The following is a 26,660-nucleotide window of genomic DNA, read 5'->3' as shown; positions in this document are numbered from 1 at the left end:
GATCGTAGCTATCTCAAGAAAATTGAGACTAGTTAATCCAGGTTAAGTGTTTGTGTGGGGCTGGGCTGTCACTGCTGGGACAGCAGGTGTCCTGTGTTAGGCCTTCACAGCACAGTGAAAAGAGGGTGTGTATTTATGGCAGATACAAGATCTTATCCTGTGCTGGTGCTTACATGTGTGTAACTGTGAGCACACTCTTGACTGGATATCCATATTCTCGTTTTACAAATGAGCAAACAGGAGTGAGAGGTGAATGTTGCCCTATAGCCAGTAAGGTAAGGCTAGGATTTATGATCTGTGAGCCGGCCTCACCAGTGATGAGAAGGCCTGCTGTGCCCTGGCTTACTGCTAACAATTATGTCATGTGCTTTCTCTTGCAGAGAGGCGGATTTGGTCGTGGACGTGGTCAACCACCTCAGTAAAGTTGGAGGGGGTATTTTGTGCTGAATAAACTTGTCAGAAAATAATGTTGTGTGCCCCTGTTTTGTTTGCAGTATGGAGCTTGAATAGGAATGATCAAAGGGACAGAATGTAAATGGGGCAAGACTGGGTTGGTTTGGGGAGTTGTCTTATTCAGGGTGACATCGCTTGTTTCTATAGAGCTGCGGTACTTGGCGTTGCCTTGGGCTCACTTTGTTCCAGCAGATGCCTCTCTACAGAGTCCTGTCCTGTGTGGTACCATTTCTGGGAAGCAGTTGGAAAGCTGAACATCTTACCAGACAGCCGTGCCAGCTCAGCTCTGTGTGGTGAGAAGTTGCTATTTTGTTGGTCTTGGAACAGATTTTGTGCCTATTTGGGAATACCAAAATATGAGTTAATGGACAAGAGCAGGGTGTTGAGATATCCCTTGGGGCCAAGTCCAGTTTTGGTACAGGTGCCAGAGGAAGATTTGATGGGACCCTTTCTATGATCCTGCATTGCAAACACCACATACATGGCAGTGTCGGGAAAGGTGAGCATAACCTTTAGGCAAGTTTGCTGGATGAAAAGCCTTCTTCGGCATGACTTGCAGTATAATGAGCTTTCTAAATAGAGGTCAGAGTTTTTGAGGCAGCATTTCTGGGCCAGCCAGCAAAACTGGTAGCCAATAGAAGTGGATCTTCTTAGGAGGTACTGGAAATTGGAAATTATGTTTGTGGGTACTGTGAACCAAGAATTATACGAAGCTGGATGATATTAGACAAGTGGGATATCAAATTTACACAGGTGATTTTGTTGTAGCCGCTTCAGACTTAATAGGCAGGGTTTTGTTTGGTTTTTTTTTTTAAGATTTTATTTAATTATCCTTAGAGGGGAAGAGAAGGAGAGAAATATCACTATGGTTGCCTCTCATAAGTCCCCTGCCGGGAACCAGCCTGCAACCCAGGCATGTGCCCTGGCTGGAAATTGAAATGCGATTGTGTGGCTCGCAGGCCCTCGCTCAATCCACTGAGCTACACCAGCCAGAGCTTAAGAGGCAGTTTTGATTGCGACCACGAGGTGGCAGCTAACGGCAACTCCAACTGTGCACTTAAACTTGGTGCCGGGAGTGTGCTTTGGAATCAACCACCAATAAGTGGAAGCTTGCTTTGGCAGAAAGAGGTTGTGTTTGGGGAAGCTGTTTCAGTGCTTCCTTGCCAAAGATTGCTTTTTATCCAGTTTTACTGCCAGCTCAAGTGATGTCAAGTGGTTTGCCCGTGTTCACACGCCTTGTAATTGTTTAACCTGGATTCCACTGTGAAATGTTATTAGCTCCTGGCCTTTCTGTTTCACATCAAGGCCTTTGAGCAAGTGGATGGGTTTTCTTTATAGCGTTGTTGATTTTCTGGCACTAAAACATCCCTTTTCAATTAGGGCTTTTTGCTAACCCCTTTTCCTTGTGATTTCAGTTAATTCCAAATTGTGTTCTTAAAGAACACCTATGGGAGCTGGGAAAACCCGAAGGACCTATAGTACAGGGTAGAGGTAGAGCCTGTAGGTGAAAACATGCAGGTGGTAGTGGCTCTTGCTGTCTCCCAGCCTCTGCTTGCACCTGGGTAGATTGAATGACCCCTGCCAATCAATAATTAATTAGCTTTTCAGAGATCAGTGCCAGTAAGTACCCTGGGAGACAAGCTTTGAAATTAGCCTTAAAGAACCACACAGTCTAGGAAAACAAAACCAAACTATACCTTGAGTCCATGCCAAATATGTGTAAGTATTGTAATGTCCGGTCTGAATTCTATGGAAGGTAGTTGAGGGCGATGAGTGAAGGCTGAAGTGACTGGTGGTGGAGAGTGTCGGGGAGAAGTGAGACCATTCAGGGCATCTGAAAAAGGTTTCACTGGAAAATAGAAATGTCAGATGGTGTCTGGTTGTGAAACCGATGCCAGAAATGAAGGAGGTTTTTTGTTTTAGTAAAGCTAGGGAAAAAATATGTGCTATTAAAAGTGCCTGAGAAAATCATTTGGGGTGGGTGGGTTATGAGGGGTACAGATAGGCCCACCTGGGCGCCTGTGTTGGTCCATCATTGAACAAATACTTTCGGGGAGTCTTGGCCCATCTGCCAGTGTTGGTCTCCAGGCCCATAGCTCACCAGTTAATCCCCACCCTCAATGCTACCAACAAAAAAGGTATCAAAAGATTTTTAAAGGAATTTTGGAAACTGGCAACTAGAGATAGATTTTTGTAAATTAACAAACTTCCCAATATGGACACAGTTCTCCTTTCCCTGGAAAATACAGGCCCCTCATTGGTGGTGCCAATAGCGCTCTAAGTCTCTGACTCTTGAAGCCCTACTTTTGTTTTTAATTTTTTAAATTTATTTTAGAGCAGGAGAAAGAAGCATTGATTTGTTGTTCCACTTAGACATTCATTGGATGATTCTTGCGTGTTCCCTGGCCAGAATCGAACCCACAGCCTTGGCATATCAGGATGACATTCTAACCGAGTTACCCAGCCAGGGCAGCCCTTCTGTTTTGATTAATTTGGTAGACCTTTAAAACAGCTGCCAGCCCTGGCTGGTGTGGCTCAGTTGGAGTGTAGTCCTGTAAACTGAAAGGTCACAGGTTCAATTCCTGGTTGGAGCACATGCCTGGGTTGTGCATTCAGTCTCCAGTCAGGGACCATACAAGAGGCTGCCATTTGATACTTCTACCTTGCATCCATGTTTCCTATCCCTCCCTCCCTCTCTCTAATGTCTATAAGCATGTCCTTGGGTGAGGATTTAAATAGAGAACAGCTACATATATGCCTGTGTTAGATGCTGGGAAACATTTTTAAGAAGGATACAGCTTCTAGCCCTGAAGACATGAGGACCCACTAGCACACTCCCTATAGAAGTGCCTGGTGTGGGCCTTCAGCAGGGCAGTGTGGACCCACTGGGCTAGGAATTCCCATTCCTACCTTTGGCTCCAAAAGCCAGGCCTGTTATCCAGAGCCCACACTGTTCCCCAGAGTGTTGGGAATGCTGCCAAGAAGTGGCCCACAGCAATGTGGGGACTTGGGCTACTGCTGTTTGAAAGCTGAACCCTTGGAATGGATTTACCAATTCTTTCACTTCTTAGACCTGGGAGAATGAGATGGGAGGAAGGAGTCTTGTTGATAGCACTAATTAGAACAGTTGTTTCAAAGCCCACAGATGAGGGAGACCTGGGTTTAATCACTTCTGGTTTAATCAGTTATGCTCTGGGACAAGGCTTGAGTAAATTTCGAATGAGTTAAAGCACTCTTAGCTCTCAGAGGCAGGATCAGTGATCTAGGTGAGAAATGGTCTTTTTGGTTTGGCTTTCAGAACAACCACTTGATCTCAGGGATGCTGTGAAGGGAAGCTGGTGGTCTGGGCCAGAATGTGACCGGGCTGGGGTCGGGGCAGAGGTGTAACATCCTCCTGGCTCAATCCTCCCCGCCTTTGCCTTTGCCTCTGCCCTCTGCCCTCTGCCCTCTGCCCTCTGCCCTCTGCCTCTGCCTCTGCCTCTGCCTCTGCCTCTGCCTCTGACCGCATTTAACTTTCCCAGAACCAATGCAGTCCCTAAGAGGTAGCTTTGCCTTGCTTTCAACCAGTCTGTGACACAGCCCAGGTTATTTTTCAGAAAGACAAATGTAAACAAGGTATTCCCCAGCTTAATAATGTCCTTTAGAAGCTCTGTATTCCTTCTGGGGTCTTCTAGACTCTAGACAAATGCAAAACTCCTTTCATGGCTAATAGATCCATGACAACTTCCCATCTGCCTATCAAAACAAGGCTCCAAATCCAGAATCCAGCTAACCTGGCTCATGCACTTTCTCACCTTCAGACTTTTATATGTGCAGTGGTTTGTTGTTTTTTTTTTTTACAGGGAAACTCTTGCACTTCCCACCCACATGAGGGCTCTTATTTATTATTCAGATTAGTATCACCTGGGCAAGAAGCCTTTGCCCACAGAACTACCCCCGCTTCAAAGTCAAGTTAGATGCCTCCCTGTTAAGTGCCTGCAACAACTGAGCTTCAGCAGACTGTATTGGAACTAATAGACACCTGTCCATTTCCCCTGATACAGCCTCCCTCTGGGGGCCTACTCAGTGCATGCACCGTTACTCCTTTGTAATTGTTAGCTGCATGAATGATGTTCCGTAAGGAGTTGTTTCTGAGATGATGTCCCCTCCTGTGGAAAGAACACTTGTGCAAAAAAAAATTCTGCAGGCCTAAATTGGGAATGCAAATGTGACTGAGATGCATATTTGCTATGGAGTTCTGCCAGAACTAAGGAAGGCAGACCTAGACACATGCGAAGTGGTAAGTGGCCTAGTGGCTATAGCCAAAGTTTTATTGGTAACCTGTGAGGAAGAGGTGAGCAAATAACATCCAGGTAAGGCCTCCCCTAGTGGGTCACTGACCATCTGAGCATAATATTAACAGTTTGAACTAAAACAGTATGAAGCAGTAATAGTGGCCAGCCCAAGAGTTTGTATTCTTTTTATTTTATTTTTTCAGCTTCATAGAAGTATAATTGACAAAATGCTCATATTTGTAGAGTGTACAATCTGATCAATTTTGATGTGTATACATTCATGAAATTAGGATAATGAACATACCCATCACTCCAAAAGTTTCCTTTTTTAGTTTGTAATCCCTCACCCACCCCCACCCCTATCAACAGGCAAAAACCAGTGGTATGCTTTCTGTCAATATGGGTTAGTTTGCATTTTCTATAGTTTTATAAAAATTGACTTACACAATATGCACTGTATGGTCTGGCTTCTTTCACTTGTATCAGTGTTGTGGCATAGTTCCTTTTTATTGCTGAGTAGTATTCCATTGTATGCATATTCCACAGGGTTTTTTTTATCCATGTGTTGGTGGGCCTCTGGGTTGTTTCCAGTTTTTGATTGCTGTGACTAATGCTACTATGAACATTCCTGTACAAGTTTTAGTGTGGGCGTGTAGTTTCATTTCTCCTGGTTATATATACCTACGAATGGAGTTGCTGGGTTATAGGTAACTGTGGTTAATATTTTGAGGAACTGCCAAACTTTTCTAAAGAGGCTGTACCATTTTGCATTCCTACCAGCAGTGTATGAATCTCATTTTCTTCTCGTTTTCACCCATGGTTTCTTTGGTCTTTATGTTAGCCACTCTAACAAGGACAAAGAGTTTGGATTTTATCCTTGAGTGATATTGAGCCAGTTAACAAGATGAAGGTGAGGATTGGCATGACCAAGAGTGCTGGCTGCTTGGCAAGTACTTGAACTCCTACTGCAGGAAGTAGTAACCTGAATTCAAGTCTGCATAGTGACCACACTGGGTACTGAGTGGCCATGAGTAAACCACTCAGTAAGTGACCACAGTACACATTCAGCCTGATGGCAGGGGGCGGGGGGGGAGGGGGATCCATCACTTGATTGCTCAGTTTTAGAAAGGAAAATGAGGACAGAATGAGGGCATTAAGGGGGAGAAATGAAAGGAATTGTTTAAAAAGTTACAGCCAATAGAAAGCCTGAAGCCCATTTCTATTTAAAAGTGCTGTTTTGGAAGCCCCTGATAAATGCATGGCACACATCCCAAAGAATAGCCACTTGAAAAATGAGCCCTGCATGTTTTACTGCTGCATCAAAGGGGCCATTGTAAGGAAAAGGACATCCTTAAAAATAAGTCAGTAGTAAGTGGGAGAGGCTACCCAAGCTGAAGGAGTAAGGAGACCTCAAAACAGCAAATTTATAAAAGCTACAAACCAAAAGACATTAAAAAATTCTAAAAAGTACCAGCAAGTAATGCCAAATAAATGGGTCTAGTTTAAGTGCACGAAGAGCAGAAGGTCAGTCTGAGACTAGGGGCATCAATTCATTCCTATGCGAAGAGGACGTCTAGGGGACAAAGCCCTCTCACTGTCATCTTTTCCTCCATCATGTGGGGTTCTCCTTTCCATTAAAAATTTTTTAAATTTTATTATGGAAAAGTTCTAACAAATGTAAAATCAGTGAAAGTATAATAAGTCACCATATACCCACCACCAAGCTTTAAGGGCCATCAACATTCTCCTACTCTTGTTACATCAATACCTACGCCCATTCCCCTCTTGCTCCTAACTCGGTTATTTTTTTAAAGTCAGGATTATTGCCCACGCTGCTCTGGCTCAGTTGGTCAGAGTGTCATGCTGTAGGCCGAAAGGTGGCACGGTCAGTTCCTGGTCAGGGCACATGCGTAGGTTGAGGGTTTGGTCCCAGTTGGGGCATGTATGAGAGGCAACTAACTGATATTTCTGACATGGATGTTGCTTTCCCTCCCTTTTTTTCTGAAATCAGTATGTCCTTGGTTGGGTGAGGATTTAAAAAAAGCCAAAATCGGGTTTGATGTACAATTTACATGCAGTAAAATCCTTTTTAGGAATACCATTCTGCGTTTTGATAAACAAGAGTTGTGTAACCTTCACTACAACGAAGCTATAAATATATTCATCACCCTAACAACTTCCCATGCTGTTCTTAGTATCTGTAAATTTGCCTATTCCACAATATCAGGTAAATGGAACTATACAGTCTGATCTCTTGTGTCTGGTTGCTTTTGTTCAGCATAATATTTTGAGGTTCTATAATATTGCATGTATCAGTAGTTCCTTTTTTTTTGCTGCACAGTAGTCCATTGTGTAACTGTACTGCAGTTTGTTTTTTCATTTTTATTTTTTATACAGGCATTTTGGATAAAATTGACTTTGAAATATATAAATCTGAACTCCACTCTTTTAAAAAAAATTTTTAAAGGTTTTACTTATTTACTTTTAGAGAGAGGGGAAGGGAGGGAGAGAGGGAGAGAAACATCAATGTGTTGACCAGCTGCCTCTCACATGCCCCCAACTGGGAATTGAACTGGTGACCTTTTGGTTTTGTAGGACAACACCCAACCCACTGAGCCACACTGGTCAGTGCTCAACTCTGCCTTTTTGAGGAATGGGTGTAAATCACAGCCCTGAGAAAGAGAAAAGCAGCCCCTGATATCCAGGAACTGGCCCGAGCCTTAGAGCTAGGCCTTGGCATGCTTGAAGTTGGCCTGGTTCCCCCAGTGAGTCCTTTCATTCTCCCGTTAGACATAAACAGTGCCACCAGACAGCAACATCAGAACAAAGTCATTTTACTAGTAAAGTAGGCAAAAGTCAAGCTACTTTATAATCTTACCTAAGTACATATAAAACAAGTTCGCTGTGCAAACCACTAAAATACAACATACCCCTCTCCCAGCTAATGAGTGACTGCTGCATCCCTAGCAGTTAAAACTTCAGGCAAGTCCATTCCTCCCTCCTAAGGAAGATTTTATTTTATTTTTTTAAGTTTATTTATTCATCTTTAAAGGGGAAGGGGAGGAGAGAGGGAGAGAAATATCAATGTATGGTTGCTACTTGTACATCCCCTGCTGGGAACTGGCCTGCATCCTAGGCATGTGCCCTGACTGGGAATCGAACCACAGTTATTCGGTTCTCAGGCCCGGGCTCAATCCACTGAGCTACATGAAGCCAAGGCAGGAAGATTTTGTGAGATACTCAGTCACCTGCTTCCTGATATCATCCAATCCAAAGCAAAGCCCTGCTTCCTTAACACCTCCCCGAAATCACCTAGCACAAACCGAAGTCCTAAAATAGCTCACTCTTAACACTTTTTTACTAAGACTCTGCTTCTCCATAGTGTGTGTTCTCCCTCACTGTAAGGAGCAAAAAATTCAACGTTACTCAACTACAAGTATATTTTTGGTTTGGGCTGAAGGGTATTGACCATTCATTCCTCAGCCCTCCTCAAGATACAGCACAATTTACTTTCCCATTAAATTCCTTCAAGTCCCTTCCCAGTTGATCCACCCACCAACATGGACGGGCGTCTGTGTGATTTGGCTACTGTGAGTAAAGCTGTTGTGAATGTTTCTTACAAGTCTTTTGTGACATATCTTCATTTTTCCTAGGTATGATAGTTTGCACATTGCTGCTATAACATTATTACAGACGTAGTAGCATAAAGCAACACAAACTTAACTACCTTAAAATTCTAATGGTCAGAAGTGGAAAATGGGTCAGCAGGGCTGTGTTTCTCTGGCAGCCTTGGGGAAGCTCTGTTTTCCTACCTTTTCTAAAAGCTACCTGCATTCCATGGCCTCTCTCCATCTTGAAGCCAACAGGGTAGCATCTTTAAATTGCTCTCTCATCTCTGCTCCTGTCGTTACATCTCTTTCTGTCTGACTCTCCTGCCCCCCTGTTTCCCTTATGATTACATTGGCCCACTGAGATTGAACAGAATAATATTCCCCATGTTGAAGTCCTTTACTTAATCACACCTGCAAATTCCCTCTTCCCATGTATGATGATGTAGTCGCAGGTTCTGGGGGTTATGATGTGGACACATTTGGAGGGCCATTATTCTGCCTATCACACTGACTGATTACCCCCAGGTATTCAGGAGTGGGATTACTTGCTTATTAGGTAGATACATGTTTAACTTTATTAGACATTGCCAAACAGTTCTCCAAACTGTCGGTATTATTTTATATTCTCAACAGCAATGTATGAGTTTGTTACTCAACATCCTCCCCAACAGTTGGTACTGTCATTCTTAGTTCAGCCATTCTAATGGGGATGCAGTGGTTTCTCACTGCAGTATTTAATTTGCATTTCACTTATTACCAAGGATGTTGAGCACATTTTCTTGTACTTAATGGCCATGTGTATATTTTTCTTTGTCAAGTGTCTGTCCGTTTATTTTTCCCAAGTCTTTACAAGTCTTGTATCAGTAATATGTTTTATGAATATTTTTTCAGTCCCTAGATTGATTATCCATTTTCTTTTCTTTTAAAAAAAAGTTTTATTTATCTATTTTTAGAGAGCGGAAGGGAGGGAGAAAGAGGGAGAGAAACATCAATGTGTGGCGGCATCTCAAGTGTCCCCTACTGTGGTACCTGGCCCACAACCCTGGCATGTGCCCCAACTAGGTGTCAAACCAGCGACAGTTTGGTTCACAGTCCAGTGCTCAATCCACTGAGCCACACTAGCCAGGGCTGATTATCCACTTTCTTAAAGGTATCTTGATGGGCAGAGTTTTACAATTTTGATGAAGTCAATTTATTATTTTTTTATGTTACTGCTTTCTGGATCCTGCTAAGAAATCTCCCTGGTCCAAAAAATGTTCTCGTATGATTCCTTCCAAATGTTTTATGGTTTTAACTTTTAAATTTAGGTTTATGATTCATCTCAAATTAATTTTTGTATATAGTGTAAGGTAGGGGTCAGGGTTAATTATTTTTCTTATGAATAAGAATATCCAGTTGTTCCATTGCTATTTGTTGAAATATTTTCCTTTCCCTATTGATTGGCTTTGGCACCATTGTCAAAAATCAGTAGGTTGTGACAAACATGGGTTGATTCCTGGTCTCTGTTTTATATCATTTCATGTCTATCCTCAGATCAAAATTACAGTCTTGGTTACTATGGCTTTACAGTATTAAAGTCAGGTAAGTGCTCTAGCTTTTTTCTTTTTCAAAGTTGTTTTGACTATTTTTCAAGATTTTTTCAGCCTTTTATATTTCTATGTAAATTTTAGAATCGGGATGTCAATTTCTAAGGGGAAAAAAAGCCATGACTTTGATTGGGATAGCTTTGAGTATAGATCAATTTGGGGAGAATTGACTTCTTAACACTACCCAGTCTTTCAACCTATTAACCTGGCATAGCTCTCCATTTATTTTAGATTTTCTTTAATATCTCTCAACAATGCTTTATAACTTTTAGTGCAAAGTCTTTGTTAACTTTATTACTAAACATTCTTATGTTATTTTAAATGGAATTAATTTTAATTTTGTTTTCTCTCTGTTCTTTACTGGATATTAAAAATGACTTTTAGACCTTTCCATTAAATTATAAGGAACATACAATAAAATGCACAGATCCTATCCAGTAAATTTGGATAATTACATACTTTTGTATAACTACTGCCCCAAACAAAAGAAAAAAACATTTTTTTCTTCCCATAGTATTTTCTCCTGCCCTTTTCCAGCCAATTCCTTCCTCAACCTTCCTACAACCAGTATCAGATTTCTACCACCACAGATCAGTTTGATCTGTATTCAGACATTGTATAAATTGATTTATATAATCTTTGATTTTTTATACGATTTTTATTTATTTATTTTAGGCAGGGGGGAAGGGAGGAAGAGAGGGAGAGAAACATCAATGTGTGGTTACCTCTCATGCGTCCCCTACTGGGGACCTGTCCTAGCCTGCAACCCAGGACTGTGCCCTGGCTGGGAATCAAACCAGAACTTTTTTGTTTGCAGGCTGGTGTTTAATCCACTGAGCCATACAAGCAAGGGCTAATATTTGACTTTTTAAAAAAAGATTTCATTTATTTATTTTTAGAAAGAGGGGAAGGGAGGGAGGAAGAGAGGGAGAGAAACATAATCAGTTGCCTCTCGTGCACCCCCAACTGGGGACCTGGCCTGCAACCCAAGCAGGTGCTCTGACTGGGAATCCAATGTGGCAGCCTTTCAGTTTTCAGGATGTTGCCCAACCCACTGAGCCACACCAGTCAGGGCTGCTATTTACTTTTTATGACTAACTTTTTCTACTTTTATCTGTATTGTTGCATGTACCAGTACTTTGTTTTATTTTATTGTTGAATAGCACTCCATTTTATTCTATTTATTCCCTAAATAAAACACAACTTACCCATTTTTCTATCGACATTTGAGCTTCTTCAAGTTTGGAACTGTTATGAATAAGGGTGCCATGAATATTCTTGTGCAAGTGTTTTTGTGGCACTGGCTGGTATGGCTCAGTGGATTGAGTGCCAGTCTGCAAATCAATAGGTTGCGGGTTCAATTTTCAGTCAGGACACATTCCTGGATTGCTGGCCAGGTCCCCAGTTGGGAACATGTGAGAAGCAATAGATTGATGTTTCTCTCACATATCAATGTTTCTCTCGCTCTCTTTCTCCCTCCTTTCCCCTCTCTGTAAAATACAAATAAAATCATTTTTAAAAAAGGTTTCTTTGTAAATATTTGCATTCAATTCTGTTGGGCAAATACCTGGGAATGGAATTGCTGGGTAATAGACTAGGCCTGTCTTTAATTTAATAAGAATTTTCCAAATCTTCATAGTGCTTGCTTCATTGTGCAGCTTCTACACACCCATTGCATCAGTTTTGGCTGTGGCCAATATTCACTGTTGTCTTTTTGACTTCACTTATACTAGTGAAGTTGTTTCTAGTTGAGAAACTACTATCTCACTGTAGTTTTAATTTACAGTTAACTGATAACTAATGATCTTAAGCACCTTTTAATGTGCTTGTTGCGCATTTTTGTGTCTTACATTAAACATCTGTTCGATTATTTTTTCCATTAAACAATTTTTATTATTAATTTCTGTAAATTTAAAAATATATTTGGCATATCAGTCATCTGTTTAATATAGATCTCAAATGCATTTTCCAGTCTTCTCTATTCATTTTCTTCTTTTTAAAAAAATATTGCCCTGGCTGGCGTGGCTCAGTGGATTAAGTGCTGGACTGCAGATGAAAGGCTGTGGGTTCCATTCCAGGTCAGGGTACATGCCTGGATTGGTGGCCAGGTCCCCATTTTGGGGGTGAGCAAGAGGCAACCAATCAATGTTTCTCTCGCAAATTGGTGTTTCATTTCCCTCTCTTTCTCCCTCCCTTCCCGTCTCTAAATAAATAAATACATAAAATCTTAAAAATATTTATCCTTTTAGAGAGTGGAAGAGAGAGAGAAACATCAATGTGAGAGAGAAACATTGATTGGTTGCCTCTCACATGTGCCCCAGTGGGGACTGAAACTGCAACCTAGGTATGTGTCCTGACTGGGAATTGAACCTGCAACCTTTTGTTGTATATGGGACAGTGCTCCAACCAACTGAGCTACCTGGTCAGGGCCTGTTATACTTTCTTAATGATGCTAAGTCTTGATTTTACATTTTGGTCTATGATCCTCTCAGATTAATTTTTGTATATGGAGTGATACAAAAGTCATGGTTCATTTTAAATTAATACTTATTATAAAAATGTAGCCTCTTACTATAAAATTCAATAAAGACTTTTACAGAGAACACTCACATGCCCATCACCTAGATTCTAACATTAACATTTTACTATACTACTTATCATTTATCTATTTACCTTCCATCCATCTCTTCACATATCCATCCACCGATATATCTTATCTTTAAAATAAATGTTCAAATAAATTTCAGATAATAGTTCTCTAACCCCATGAATATCATCAGTTTATAGATCAGTAGGATTATTTACACTTATGAAATACAGAAATCTTTTTTATTTAATCTTTATTTTTTCAATTTCCATTTATACCCCCGTCCTTCCAGCAATCTTGAAATACACAAATCTTACGTGTGATTTCATTATGTTGTGATAATATGACCTGTGTAACCCAAACCTCTATTAAAATACAGAATTTTGCAATCATTTCAGAAACTTTCCTCACTGTTGCCAGTTAATCACATCTTCCATACTCACAAAGCTTTCTGCTCCCCTGCCGTCCCCTAAAGAGACTAGTTCTGCGTGTTCCAGGACTTCATATAAAGGAGTTACACAGCATGACTCTTTTGTTTAAGGCTTTTTCACTCAAACAATGTTTTTGAGATTCATTCATATTGATACATGTCTATCAGTAGTGTGTTCTTTTTTTTTTATACTTTATTTACTTATCTTTAGAGAGGAAGGGAAGGAGAGAATGAGAGAAACATCAATGTATGGTTGCCTCTCGTGAGTTCCCTGCTGGGAACTGGCCTGCAACCCAGGCCTGTGCCCTGACTGGGAATCGAACCGCGATACTCTGGTTCGCAGGCCTGCGCTCAATCCACTGAGCTACACCAGCCAGGGCTCAGTAATGTGTTCTTTTGGGCTAATTCTATTGTGAGCTATACCAGTTTGTCCATCCTTGGATTGAGGGTCACCTGGGATGCTGTCAAATGTTAGCTATGTTAGCTTTATGAACATTCTCGTACAAGCTTTTTGTGGACATATATTTTCAATCCCCTTGGGTAAATACCTAGTAATGGAAATGTTAGGTCATAGGGTGGGTATATTTTTAACTCTTTTGATAAATTGTCAAACAGTTTTCAAAAGTAGTTGTATCATTTTATATTTCTGCCAACAATGTATGAGTTACAGTTGCTCTACATTCTCCCAATATCTGCTGTTGGTAGGTCTTTTAACATTTTATTTTGAAATTTAGCCATCCTAGTGTATTTCATGTGGTTTTAATTTTCATTTCCCTGATGACTAACAATGTCGAACACCTTTAGTTTTTTATTTTTATTTTATTTTTTGGAGAGAGGGGAAGAGAGGGAGAGAGGGAGAAAAACATTGATTGGTTGTTTTCCATATGCACCCTGACTGGGGCCCGAACCTGTAGCCCAGGCATGTGCCCTGACCAGGAATCAAACCAGTGACCTTTCAGTTTGTGGGAAGATGCCCAACCAACTGAGCTACACCAGCCAAGTGTATTGAACTCTTTTTAAAGTGCTTATTTTGCCATTCTTACGTCTTTTTCTGGGTAGTGTCTGTTAAATAGTTTGACCACTTAAAATTTTTTTGAATAAGGATTTGTTCTTATTTTTTAAATTATTTATTTATTTTCAGAGAGAGGGTAAGGGAGAGAGAAAGAATGGGAAACACCAATGTGTGAGAAAAACATTGATCAGTTGCCTCTTGCATGCCCTCAACTGAGGACCTGGCCTGCAACCCAGGCAGGTGCCCTGACAGGAAATCCAGCCAGTGACCTTTTGGCTTGCAGGCTGGTGCTCAATCCACTGAGCCACTGAGCCAGCTAGGGCTGCCCAAGTTTTAATCAATAATTTTTTTAATGTATCCACTATACTTCCACAAACCTGGAAAAAACTGGACCCTCAAAAAATTAATCTTTTAATACTGAGATATTTGTAGATTTGCATATATTCGTAAGAAATAATACAGAGTCTGTGTACCTTTTATTTTGTTTCTCAGTGGTAACATCTTGCAAACTATTATCTCGAAGATAAAATCTTACAAAACAATGTCACAACCAGGATATTGATACTGACATATTTAAGAGACAGAATATTTTCATCACCGCAAAGATCCTTCAGGTTGCCCTTTTATAGCCACACCCACTTCTGTCCCACCTCCTTAGCCTCCCAAACTCTGGCAAGCACTAGTCTGTACTCTATTTCTAGTTTTATTTCACAAACGATACTAAATGGAATCATATAGTATGCAATCTTTTGGGATTAGCTTTTTTTCACATAGCATAATTCTCAGAAGATACATTTAGATTGTTTCATGTTTCAGTAGTTTGTCCCTTCCTCTTGCTGACTAATATTCCATGGAATAGATGCACCACAGTTTGCTTAACCATTCATTCACTGAAGGACATCTGGACTGGTGCCAGTTTTGGCAATCACAAATAGAGCTGCTATAAACATTTAGGTACAGGCTTTTGAGTAAACAAATCTTTATTTCTCTGGAATAAATGTCCAGGAGTACAACTGCTGGGTTGTACCGTTGTTGCATGTTTAATTTTTTAAGAAAGTCTTTTCCAGAGTGACTGTACCATATTACATTTCCATCAGCAACATATAAATGCTCCAATTTCTCTGTATCTTTGCCAGCATTTAATGTTAGGTCCCTATTGTACATTTTAGTCATTCTTATAGGTATGTAGAGATCACATTGTGGCTTTAATTTATATTCCCCTAATGGCTTCTGCTGTTGAACATCTTTTTACGTGCTTACTTACCATCTATATATCCTCTTTGGTGAAAGGTCTGTTCATGTCTTGGCCTGTTTTCTAATTGGACTTTGTTTTGTTTTTTTACTGTTGTGTTTTGAGAATTCTTTATTCTAGATACTAGTTCTCTGTCATATATATGATTTGCAAATATTTTCTTCCAGCCTGTAGCTCATCTTTTCATCTCCTAATAGGATCTTCCACAGAGAAAAATACTGAAATTTTGATGTAATCAATGTCAATTTTTTCTTTGTTTTTATTAAATCTAAGTGTCTAGTGCTAAATGTGAAGATTTTCCCATGCTTTTTTCCTCAATGTTTTATAGTTTTATGTCTTACATTTAAATCCATGATCTACTTTGAGTTGGTTTTTGTATTACACTTAGTTTGAGGTTCATTTTTTTTGCTTACGGATGTCCAACGTTTGTAGAATCATTTGTTGAAAAGGCTATCTTTTTGCCCAGTTTAAAATTTGAGTTGTAATAGTTCTTTTTTAAAAATATATTTTATTGATTATACCATTACAGTTGTTCTATTCCCCCCTTGATTCCCCTCCACCCTGCACACTCCCTCCCCCACTATTGCCTCCCTTTAGTTTATGACCCCGTGTCACAAGTTCTTTAGAGTCTATATTTCCCATACTATTCTTGCCCTCCCCCTGTCTATTTTCTACCTACTGTCTATGCTATTCTCTGTACCTTCTCCCCCCTTCTCCTCCTCCCACTCCCCTGTTGCTTACCTTCCATGTGATCTCCATTTCTATGGCTTTGCTCCTAATCTAGCTGTCCTCTTAGTTTGCTTTTATTTTAGGTGTGGTTGTTAATAACTGTGAGTTTGCTGTCCTTTCACTGTTCCTATTTTTCATCTTCTTTTTCTTAGATAAGTCTCTTTGACATTTCATATAATAAGGGCTTGGTGATGATGAACTCCTTGAATTTGACCTTATCTGAGAAGCACTTTATCTGCCCTTCCATTCTAAATGAAAGCTTTGCTGGATAGAGCAATCTTGGATGTAGGTCTTTGGATTTCATGACTTGGAATACTTCTTTCCAGCCCCTTCTTGCCTGGAAGGTCTCTTTTGAGAAATCAGCTGACAGTCTGATGGGCACTCCTTTGTAGGTGACTGTCCCCTTGTCTCTTGCTGCTTCTAGGATTCTCTCCTTCATTTTCATCTTGGCGAATGTAATTATGATGTGCCTTGGTGTGTTCCTCCTTGGGTCCAGCTTCTTTGGGACTCTCTGAGCTTCCTGGATTTCCTGGAAGTCTATTTCCTTTGCCAGACTGGGGAAGTTCTCATTTATTATTTGTTCAAATAAGTTTTCCACTTGTTGCTGTTTCTCTTCCCCTTCTGGTACCCCTATAATTTGGATGTTGGAACATTTAAAGATGTCCTGGAGGTTCCTAAGCCTTTCCTCATTATTTTGAATTCTTGTTTCTTCATTCTTTTCTGGTCGAATGTTTCGTTCTTCCTTCTGATCCACTTGATTTGAGTCTCAGTTTCCTTTCCATCACTATTGGTTTCCTGTGCATTTCCCTTCATTTCAATTAGTTTAGCCTCCATTTGTTCCTCTAATTTGTAACTAAAATCAACCAATTCTGTGAGCATCCTGATCACCAGTATTTTGAACTGTGCATCTGATAGGTTGGCTATTTCTCGGTCACTTAGAAGTATTGGCTCTGGGGCTTTGAGCTGTTCTTGAGCCATAATGTTTTGGTCTGTTCGCGCCTGTTATGTATAAGAGGTGGAGCCTTAGGTGTTCACCAGGGTGGGGTGACCCAGTTGCTGGGTTGTGACGCTGGATGTGGGGCCAGGGTCAGGGAGGGGTAATGACATTTGTTTCACTCTGTCTTGAACCTTGGTCCCCTCTGCTGCTTCCTGCAAGCAAACCGGGCCCCCCTGGTGCCGGCTCCCAGGAGTGTGGGTCTGTGTACTCTCCAGGACCCTGTGGGTCTCTCCAACAAACTCTCTGTGAGCCTGGGAGTTTCTCCTGGCACCTCAATCCCAAAAGTTTTTCCACTTGGTGCTTTTAGGCTTTAATTCCCATTGCTGGGGCCCTAGCCTGTGCAGGCTGTCACACTGCTCGCTCCTCTGCCTGGTTTATCTGCATGCGAATGTGTGACCAAGCTCCACAGCTGCCTTGTGCCCCCACTGGGTCTGCCCACTGCCACCCCACATCTGGGATCTGCCAACTGCCACCTTTGCTCCTGGGTCAGTGTGGCCACCTTATCCTGTGCGACCCCTTTCGGCTAGCCGCTGACTCTTCCCCTCTTACCGGTCTGGCAGAATGGTTCATTGTTGTTGGACTTCCATACAGTTCAATTTTGTGTGTTTTGGTTGCGTTTTTGTTAATAAAACTTCGTGTCTTTAAACTTGGTTGTTCGAGGAGGCACAGTGTTTCCACCTACGCCTCCATCTTGGCCATAAGTCTCTCCTTCCTGTCCATTAATTTTTTAATGGCATCTTTTGATTAGCAGAAGTGTTTCGTTTTGATAAAGTCAAATGTATTGATTTTCTTTTATGGTTATTGCTTTTGTAACCTAGCTATCTTTTAAGTGAGAAAGATATACTATATTTTCCACAAAAGTCTTTAGGGTCTTAGTTTTATGTTAATATCTATGATCCATCTTGAATTAATCTTAGCATATGGTGTGAGGAAGGAGTCACAGTTCATTTGTTCCCATATGGATATCCATTTATTCCAGCACCTTCTGTTACAAAGTTTTTTTCCACTGGATTGTTTGATGCCTTTGCTGAAAGTCACATAATCATGTAAGTGTCGGTCTATTTCTGGGTTCTCTATTCTTTTCCATTGATCTATTAGTCTGTCTGTACACCATTATTCCACTGTCCTGATGATTGTCATGTTATGTGAATTGTTAACTTACTGATTTTAGAGAAAGAGGTGGAGGGGGAGAGAAATATTGATGTGTTGTTTCACTTATTTATGCATTCATTGGCTGAGTCTCGTGTGTGCCCTGCCCAGGGACTGAAACCACAACCTTGGCATATAAGGACAATGACCTAACCAACTAAGCTATCTGGCCTGGGTGATTACTGTGACTTCACAGTAAGTATTGAAATTAAGTAACAAATCCTTCAATTCTGTTCTTTTTCAAGATTTTTAACGTTATTTTATAACCTTTCATTTTCATATATATTACAATCATTATGCCTATTTCTTCTAAATAATCTGATGATATTTTTATAAGAATTGTGTTTGTGGCGGACTCCAGCCAGCAGAGTCTGCCTGTTGTGGCTGACAATGAGAATGAATGCACATGCGACAACAATCCTGTAGAGAAAAAGGGAACAGCATGACTACTCTCTCAAGGGGAGAGGGCCTATGGATGCCTCGGCCACCCCCTCAAGAGGGGAGCGCCTTGACCTTTGCCTAGACAGGCTTTTATTATATTCCTCGGGTCTTACATCAGAGAAAGATTTATAATCTTTTACATAGAATATTATTGTCTACATTTTAGGTACAATCAAGAAAATGAAAATAACATGCAGAGGGGAATGGCAATGAGCTGATTAGCTCTGTCCTTGGGGAAATTTATACAGGCTTTGGAAATTACCTTGAAGATAGACAATACACATTTATTGTTTTAAACCAGGGTCATGGAGTTTTAGCAGGAGCAAGCCATAACAGTCTATGTATTTTCTAGGCCTGATTCCCATGGGAAAACTCAGTTTGAAGGTCTGGCTTTTGCCCACCACTTCCCTTCTGTAGGTTTTCCATACAGAGCTGAGTCACATTTACCAGACTAAAACAAACCAATCCCCTACAGTGTTGAATCCATGTATCAATTTAGGGAAAATGGATTATTTTCAATACTGAGTTTCCTAATCTATGAACATAACGTATCTCTCCATTTATTTAGGCCTTTTTTACCTTCTCTCAGCAATATTTTGTGGTTTTCAGTATACAGCTCTTACACAATTTTTGTTATGTTTATCCCTAGATTCTGACTTTTTAAAATATTTTATTTATTTACTCTTAGAGGGGAAGGGAAGGAGAAAGAAAGAGAAAGATCAATGTGTCATTGCCTCTCACACGCCCCCTACTGGGGACCTGGCCTGCAACCCAGGCAAGTGCCCTGACTGGGAATTGAACCAGCAACCCTTTGATTTGCAGGCCCATGCTCAATCCACTGAGCTACATCAGCCAGGGTAGATTTTGATGTTTTTTGATGCTATTACAAATGTTAACTTATTAGAGGTGTGGTAGGCAGCTTCTAATATGGCTCCTAACGATCCCTGCCTTCTACTATTCATGCCTTTGTGTACCCTCCTCCCACACTGAGTCAGGCTGACCTATGTTATAAGTAAAAAGCTGTGGAACTGATAAAGTATGATTTCCAAGGCTAGGTCATAAAAGACACTGCAATTCAGTCTTGGAATCTTGTATCATTTGGTCTGGGAGGAATCCAGCCACCATGTCATGAGGATACTCAAATATCCCCATGGATAAGTCCACATGGATGGGTACTGAGCCTCTTTCCAACTGCCAGCCACATGAGGGAGCCCCCGGAACTGGAGCCCCCAGCTCCAGTCAAGCCTTTAGATGTAGCCCCAGCCAACACCTGACTGAAACCTTACGAAAGACACCAAACTAAAACTGCTCAGCCAAACCACTCCAGGATCCATAACCCATAGAAACTATGAGAAATAATAAATAACTCATGACTTTAAGCCATTAAGTTTTGGGGAGATTCATTACACAGAAATAGGTAGCTAATTCTCAAGCAAAGACCGGAAACAGAAGGTGCTCCCGGGGAACTCGATGGCTAGACAAGGCAGTCCTGGGGAGGTGGAAGGAGTGAGAGGCATGTTAAGGGGGCAGATTCAGGTAAGGAACCTACAAAAACCTATTTTCTGTATTTTATATGTCATTTTATCCAGGATCAGCCTTACAGAATTACTACAGATGATCTCTGGAATGTGGGACAAAGAGAATGCTGTGTGATCTTCATTTGGAAGACAGATTTTAGGTGTGTCACACGGGGTGTTCCTAGAACAAGTGAGTCTCATTCATACTGGGCAAGTGATTGAGCTTTATACTTAAGATCAGGCTCTGGAAGGGCAATAGCTGTTCTTTCATTAACAAATTTTTCATTGAGATGTGTTCTGTGTTAAGTCCTGGGATAAATGTTGAGTGAAGTAATAAGGATAAGTGAGACACAGACCATACCTTCAAGAAGTCTGAAATGTGAAATTGGCAAGAAAACAAGGACAACACTATGTGACAAATGACGTGATAAAGCAGGACAAACCCCAGCTAACAGGTGGCACAGAGGCAGTTAGGGAGGGCTTCCAGAGGTGACTTTTAATTTGAGTTTTGAAGGATAAGTATAATCTGACCTCTCCTTGGGTTGGTGGGGGTGGACAATTGAATGTGTGAGGGTCTCGGAATATGAGCCCTTCAAACAGGGAAGCATATTCAAGACTTGGAAGGCTGTCTAGAGGTTCAAGAAACTAGAGGTAATTCCAAATGACTAGACTATAGGATAAGTTGGCAGGGGTCAGCTCCTGCAGAGCCTTGTATCTCCTGGTAGAATTTGAATTTTAACTTCAAAAAACTGAAAAGCATCCGTACAGTTTTAATCAAGGCCACAACTTACGCAGTCATGCATCTAGGAAGGATTCCTCTTGAAGTTGTGGGTGGATGGGGCTGAAGGGCGGCCTAGATGGGAGCCAAGAAGAGGCAAGAGGAAGAATCCTACTGAAGTATTGGCAGATGGCAAGGAGGGAAGGGCCTGGGTTGACGTCAAGAAAGCAGAAGTAATAGTGTTATCAACAGATGAAATATACGAAATACATAAATGACTCCCATGTTTCTGGCTTAAGCAACTAAAGAAATACCTTACCATTTACTCTGGTTATAAGGAAACAGGCAACATTTTACATACTCATTTTTTATTATAGGACTTTTGGAGAAGCATTTAACTGGAATAATATGACAGTATGTACAGGAGTCCCCCTTATCCACATGGGATAAGCTTTAAGATCCCCTGAAACTATGAGTACCACACCCTATATATAATAGGTTTCTTCCTATAATATATATATATTATATATATAATATACATATTATATATATATTATATATATATTAAAAGTATATATATATACTTTTTATTTAAAGGAAGCATCTCTTTGGCATATCTGAATTGCCAATATCACTACACTAAATCCATCCTTAAAGTTGTCAGTAGGCTCTCTGACTTTAGAGAAAGCCAAGATGGCAGCCTAGGTAAACACAGCTCACCTCCTCACACAACCACATCAAAATTACAACTAAACTACAGAACAACCATTATTCAGAACTGCCAGAAATTGAACTCAATGGAAGTACTACAACTACAGAATTAAAGAAGAAACCACATCAAGACTGGTAGGAGGGATGGAGACATAGAACAGGATGGTCCAACACCCATGTGTGGTGAATAAAAATCAGGAGGGATCTCTCAGGAGCAAAGGGTGCCAGCCCCACAGTGGACCCCCAGCCCAGGGTTCCACGGCCAGGAAGATAAGTCCTCATAACTTCCGGCTATAAAAAACAGGGGGAGTGAGGTTGTGAAGGACAGAGACTGCTGCATTCCCAGGCAGTTCCTCTTAAAAGGCCCACAGACTTACTCAGACTTATTCTCTCTGAGCTCCAACAGTGGGGCAGCAGCTTGAAAGGCCCACAGGTACATAGGAGGAACTGAATTGTCTGGCAGCAGGGCGACAGCTGGGGGACAGCTTTCTCCTGGACAGAACTGTTGGCAGAGGCCATTGCTCCTTTTCTGAGCCCTCCTCCCACAGACCCAGCAGACAGGCACCATATCTGAGATTTCATCAACCTGGCTCAGATGGTTTGTCCCACCTTGGTGATTCCCTGAGGCTCTGCCTCACCCAAATTTCAGGCCCACCCAAGCTGTTTCCAGTGGCTTTTCTATATGAATGGCTGGTTTTAGCTCATGGTTCATATTTTCCTAACACCTCTCAAACAAGCAGCATCTGGCCTCAGCAAGCCTCATACCTCTTGCTAACTTGGCCCAGGCCAGGGCCACTGGGCAAGCCTCTGACTTCATAGCTTGGCCTTACTTGGGCACCTCCAAGTCCAGCACAAGTAGTAGCCACCCGCATATTGCTTTGTAGCTTATGCCACATGGCCTCGGACAGAACACAGGTGATAGCTGACCACGGTCTGGAAAGCCCCAGAGCCTGCACACCCACTGGACAGCTACAGACCATGTCGGAGCACTACCACCCAACGATCTCCACAAGCAGCACACTCAAGGGGTGGCCTTATCAGAGCCCTGCTGAAGTAAGTCCTGCTTTGTGGAGTGGGCCCCTCACAGATGATCCTCTATAGTGGTTGGAGGTTGGTGGTCAGAAGTCATGGCCAATTCTTGCAGCTTACTGGCCTGGGTAAATTTCTCCTATTGACCTGTCAACAGCAAACAAGCTTCACCAACAAGAGGAGGGTGTACACAGGCCACATGGTGGGTGCACCTCAAGTACCCAGCTTGAGTGATAGAGGAGGCTATGCCATTAGACCCTACAGGACACCTCTACATTAGGCCTCTCTATCAAGCCAAGGAGTCATTACAGCTCGACCTAATACACAGAAACAAACAGGGAGGCTGTCAAAATGAGGAGACAAACATGGCCAAAATCAAAGAACAGAACAAAACTCCAGAAAACAAACAAAATGAAGACAAGCAATCTATTAGATGCAGAATTCAAAACACAGGTTATAAAGATGCTCAGTGAACTTAGGGGAACGAGCAGATGAACTCAAAGAGGACTTCAATAGCATAAAAAGGATGCAGGATCCTTCAGAAATGAAGGATACACTAACTGAACTGAAGAATAATTTACAGGGAATCAACAGTAGAATACATAAAGCCAAGAATCAGAACAGTGATTTGGAATGTAAGTAAGCAAAACAAACAAAACAAAACAAAAACAACCCAAATCAAAACAGCAAGAAGAAAAAAAGAATCCCGCCCCTGCCCCCCCCCAAATGAAGCTAATGTAATGAGCCTCTGGGGCAACTTTGATCATGGGGGTGCCAGAAGGAGAAGACAAAGAGCAAAAAATTGAAAATCTATTTGAAAAAATAATGACAGAAAATTTCCCTAACTTGGTGAAGGAAATAAATAGGCACGTCCTGGAAGTGCAGAGTCCCAAACATGAACCCAAAGAGGCTCACACCAAGACATATAATTACAATGCCAAAGATTAAAGACAAAGAATCTTTTTTTCCACATTTTTTTTATTCTTTTTCAAGTACAGTTTTCTGTCTATTACTCCCATCCCATAAAGACAAAGAATCTTAAAGCAAGAAAAAAGCTATTAGTTATCCACAAAGAAATTTCCATAAGACTGTCAGGTAATTTCTCTCAAAAGACACTTTGCAGGCAAGAAGGAATTGGCAAGAAATATTCAAAGTCATGAAATGCACAGACCAACAACCAACACTACTCTACCTACCAAAGCTATCATTTACAATTGAAAGATAGATAAAAATCTTCCCAGACAAGAAAAAACTAAAGTTGCAAACCCATATTATATGAGATGTTAAAGTGACTTATTTAAGAAAAAGATTAAAACTATGAATGATAAAATGGCAATAAATACATATCTGTCAACAGTTGAATCTAAAAAACAAAATAAGCAAACAGCAGAATAGAAACAGAATCATAGATACAGAGAACATTTTGGTGGTTGCCAGATGTGAAGGTCAGAGGTATAGGTGAAAAAGTGAAGGGATTAAGAAGCACAAATTGGTAGTTACAGAATAGCCATCGAGAGGTATAGTACAGCACAGGGAACAGAGTAACCAAAGCACATGTATGCATGGCCCATGGACATGGAGAATGGTGTGGGGATTGCCTGAGGGGATGGAGTGGACTGGGTAGAGGGATGAATGTGGGGAAAACAGGCACAACTGTAATAGTATAATCAATAAAATATGACTAAAGAAAAAAAAGTTTCTGTGTCTTTAAGTGAAACGACATGTAGTAAAACCAATTTTACCATAGACTAATTTTGTAAGTAAGAGTTAAGTTCCTTTGGCAACATTATAATGAAAGGAAGTCATTTGAGGACCTGCTGTCCTCTTGCACTTTGGAGACATTAAGTAAAAGAAGGGTTACTTGAACACAAGCACTGAGATACCAGGAGTTGATCTGATAACCCAGATAGCTACTAAGTGACTAACAGAGAAAGGACACTGTGTAGTGTGGAGATGCTTAACTAAGGGATGATGCATGTTCTGAAGGCATGCAATTTAAAACTTAATTTACTTCTGGAGTTTCCACTTAATATTTTTGGGATGCATCGACTGTAGGTAACTGAGACTCTGGGAAGGAGTTTAAATCTAATATTTATCTACGTTCCACCAGGAAAGGTTGGGATCCCTTGGTTAATGTTCCCTGAACAAGAGAAAGTAATGATTACTACTAAGACAAAGGATCTGGGAGTGGTCTTGTAGGCTCTTGTAACTAAACAGGCTCATAAAAGCTGGAGATGGAATTAGAAACCAATAAAAAACCTCCATCCATCTATTCCATCAACATTTACTGAGCCCTTATTTTGGACAAGGCTTCGTGCTAGGATATGGGGGTATGGGGGTAAATGACACAAGACTACCCTTAAGGAGTTTACAATCTAACTATCTTTGCTCTTGTGTACTGAAACCTGCAATGCCTTTTGGAGTTCTGCTCTGAACTTAATAAAGTGGCAGATCGTACATGTAGCTGTCTAGCTGATGGTGTGATTGTACTGCTCCTTTTCTGCAAAGGCTTTGGCAGCTGGTGGCAAGATGTATTCCTACCCCCTGGATCTGCCCCTGAGAATTTATCTTGAGGAGCAATCTGAGATATGGACAAGGATTTACATACAGGGATGTTCACTGCTTCTCTAAAAAAACAGAGGATACAACCTAAACTTCTAACAATGGGATATGGCAAAATAATTGATGATACACCCCTGTGATGGACTATTAGGTAGTTATTAGAAATGGTATTTTAAAATAACTTAGCAGCATGTGGGAAAGACCAGAAAAAAAGTAGGACACAGATTTCTACAGAAGGTGCTCAAAGATACCCATAATTTAGTATTTTAGGCCCTCTGTATTTTTCAAATTTTTGACAACGTGCTTCTTCTGGTATTTCTACAATCAGGACTTTTGGGGGTTTTCCCCCTTTATTTTAGAGACCTAATGGTCTCTAAAATAAGAGACCATTATTTAGAGACCTTTATTTAGAGACCTTTTTCTCTGCCATAGACCAATTCGTCTATGGCAGAGAAAAAGCTAGAAAGACAACCAAAATGACCAAGATTTGGGAAACCAATTCGTCTATGGCAGAGAAAAAGCTAGAAAGACAACCAAAATGACCAAGATTTGGGAAACTTATGAGGACTGACCAAAATTAACTGAAATTCCATATGTTATGTGGCAAGAGTTGTGTGAAATGTCAGTAATATTAGCTGCAGTATACGACTGCCTACTATGTGCCAGGCACCAAGCAGGTTTATTATCTCTATTTTACAGAGGAAAAATAAATTAATTCAGTTTCCAACCTAGGTTTGTTTGGTTTCATATCCTGATACAAGCAAATTCAAAAAGGGTAATAAGCAACCCACAGATAAATCCTATACAGGATTTTCAACATGTTTAAGGCATTGGAGGTCTGGGCTGCTGATAACAGTGACAAAGCTTACGCCAGCTCGAGTGTGTTTGACTGTATATTTCCCTGAAGAATCTGTCTGACATTCACAATACACTCCATTTATTGCCGGAAACGATGATGCCTTATGATTTGCATTATGTGCGCACATACATACATGTATCTTCCTTTCTGGCCCTCATGTTTTCCTAGAAAGGAAGTATTCGCTTTATTGCACAAATAAAGGATACCATGATAAACATTTGTTATATGTACCACACTTCCAGACATTCTGGATGTCAGTGAACCATGCCAGTCCTCCCAACATACCCCCGCCCCAGCCCCCACCATTTCCGTGCAGTACCTAATCCCAGGGATCTCGGGGTGTACTCTCGTTGCGTTTAATTGCATTCCACTTTTTTCCCCAAACCTTGCCTCTCAACCCCTGCCTGATGGACTGGCAATGTCAAGACCCTGGCGGCCTGACCTTAGGTCATCTTTGGCCTAGGACTCGCTGCGTGACCTTGTGCAAGTCCCTGTTTCCCTCTTCACAGAGCCGCAAGGATGAATAGCTGAGGCTCCACCCTGGTCATTCCTTCGCAAGGCCGCCCCGCTCCAGCACGCTCTTTCAGAGGTTCTCACCAACCTCACCCTTACGCTCCTGGAGTAGAGACCGCCTGGAGTCGCTCGGCCCACTCATTCAAGACGCTCATTTACGCTGCGCAGCCTGGGCGGGTGCGATTCTCGAAGGCGGCAAGCGCTATGAGCGTGGTCATCTAGCAGGCCGG

The 26,660-nt window shown here is 41.2% G+C and overlaps 1 protein-coding gene and 1 long non-coding RNA gene across 2 annotated transcripts in view; one reads left to right on the top strand and one right to left on the bottom strand.

The window, feature by feature from the left end:
- The window catches only part of LOC118991512 (40S ribosomal protein S10), a 6,984-nt gene extending 6,517 nt beyond the window's left edge, over window positions 1-467 (top strand). The window contains exon 6 of the mRNA XM_037052795.1: window positions 381-467. Within this exon, the coding sequence (XP_036908690.1) occupies window positions 381-422 (42 nt within the window). The 3' untranslated portion in view covers window positions 423-467. The remainder of the gene's footprint in view (window positions 1-380) is intronic.
- LOC118991513 (uncharacterized) overlaps window positions 1-26,660 on the bottom strand; it is a 27,382-nt gene extending 722 nt beyond the window's left edge. Inside the window, exons 1-2 of the long non-coding RNA XR_005067436.1 lie at window positions 26,524-26,660; window positions 2,151-2,287 (exon numbers count right to left, since the gene is read on the bottom strand). This is a non-coding gene — a long non-coding RNA (uncharacterized LOC118991513). The remainder of the gene's footprint in view (window positions 1-2,150; window positions 2,288-26,523) is intronic.

This window comes from Sturnira hondurensis, unplaced genomic scaffold, assembly GCF_014824575.4.
Source record: "Sturnira hondurensis isolate 20B ecotype Veracruz unplaced genomic scaffold, ASM1482457v3 Scaffold0007578, whole genome shotgun sequence".
Classification (NCBI taxonomy): domain Eukaryota; kingdom Metazoa; phylum Chordata; class Mammalia; order Chiroptera; family Phyllostomidae; genus Sturnira; species Sturnira hondurensis.
This window is presented reverse-complemented; position numbering and strand designations above follow the sequence as displayed.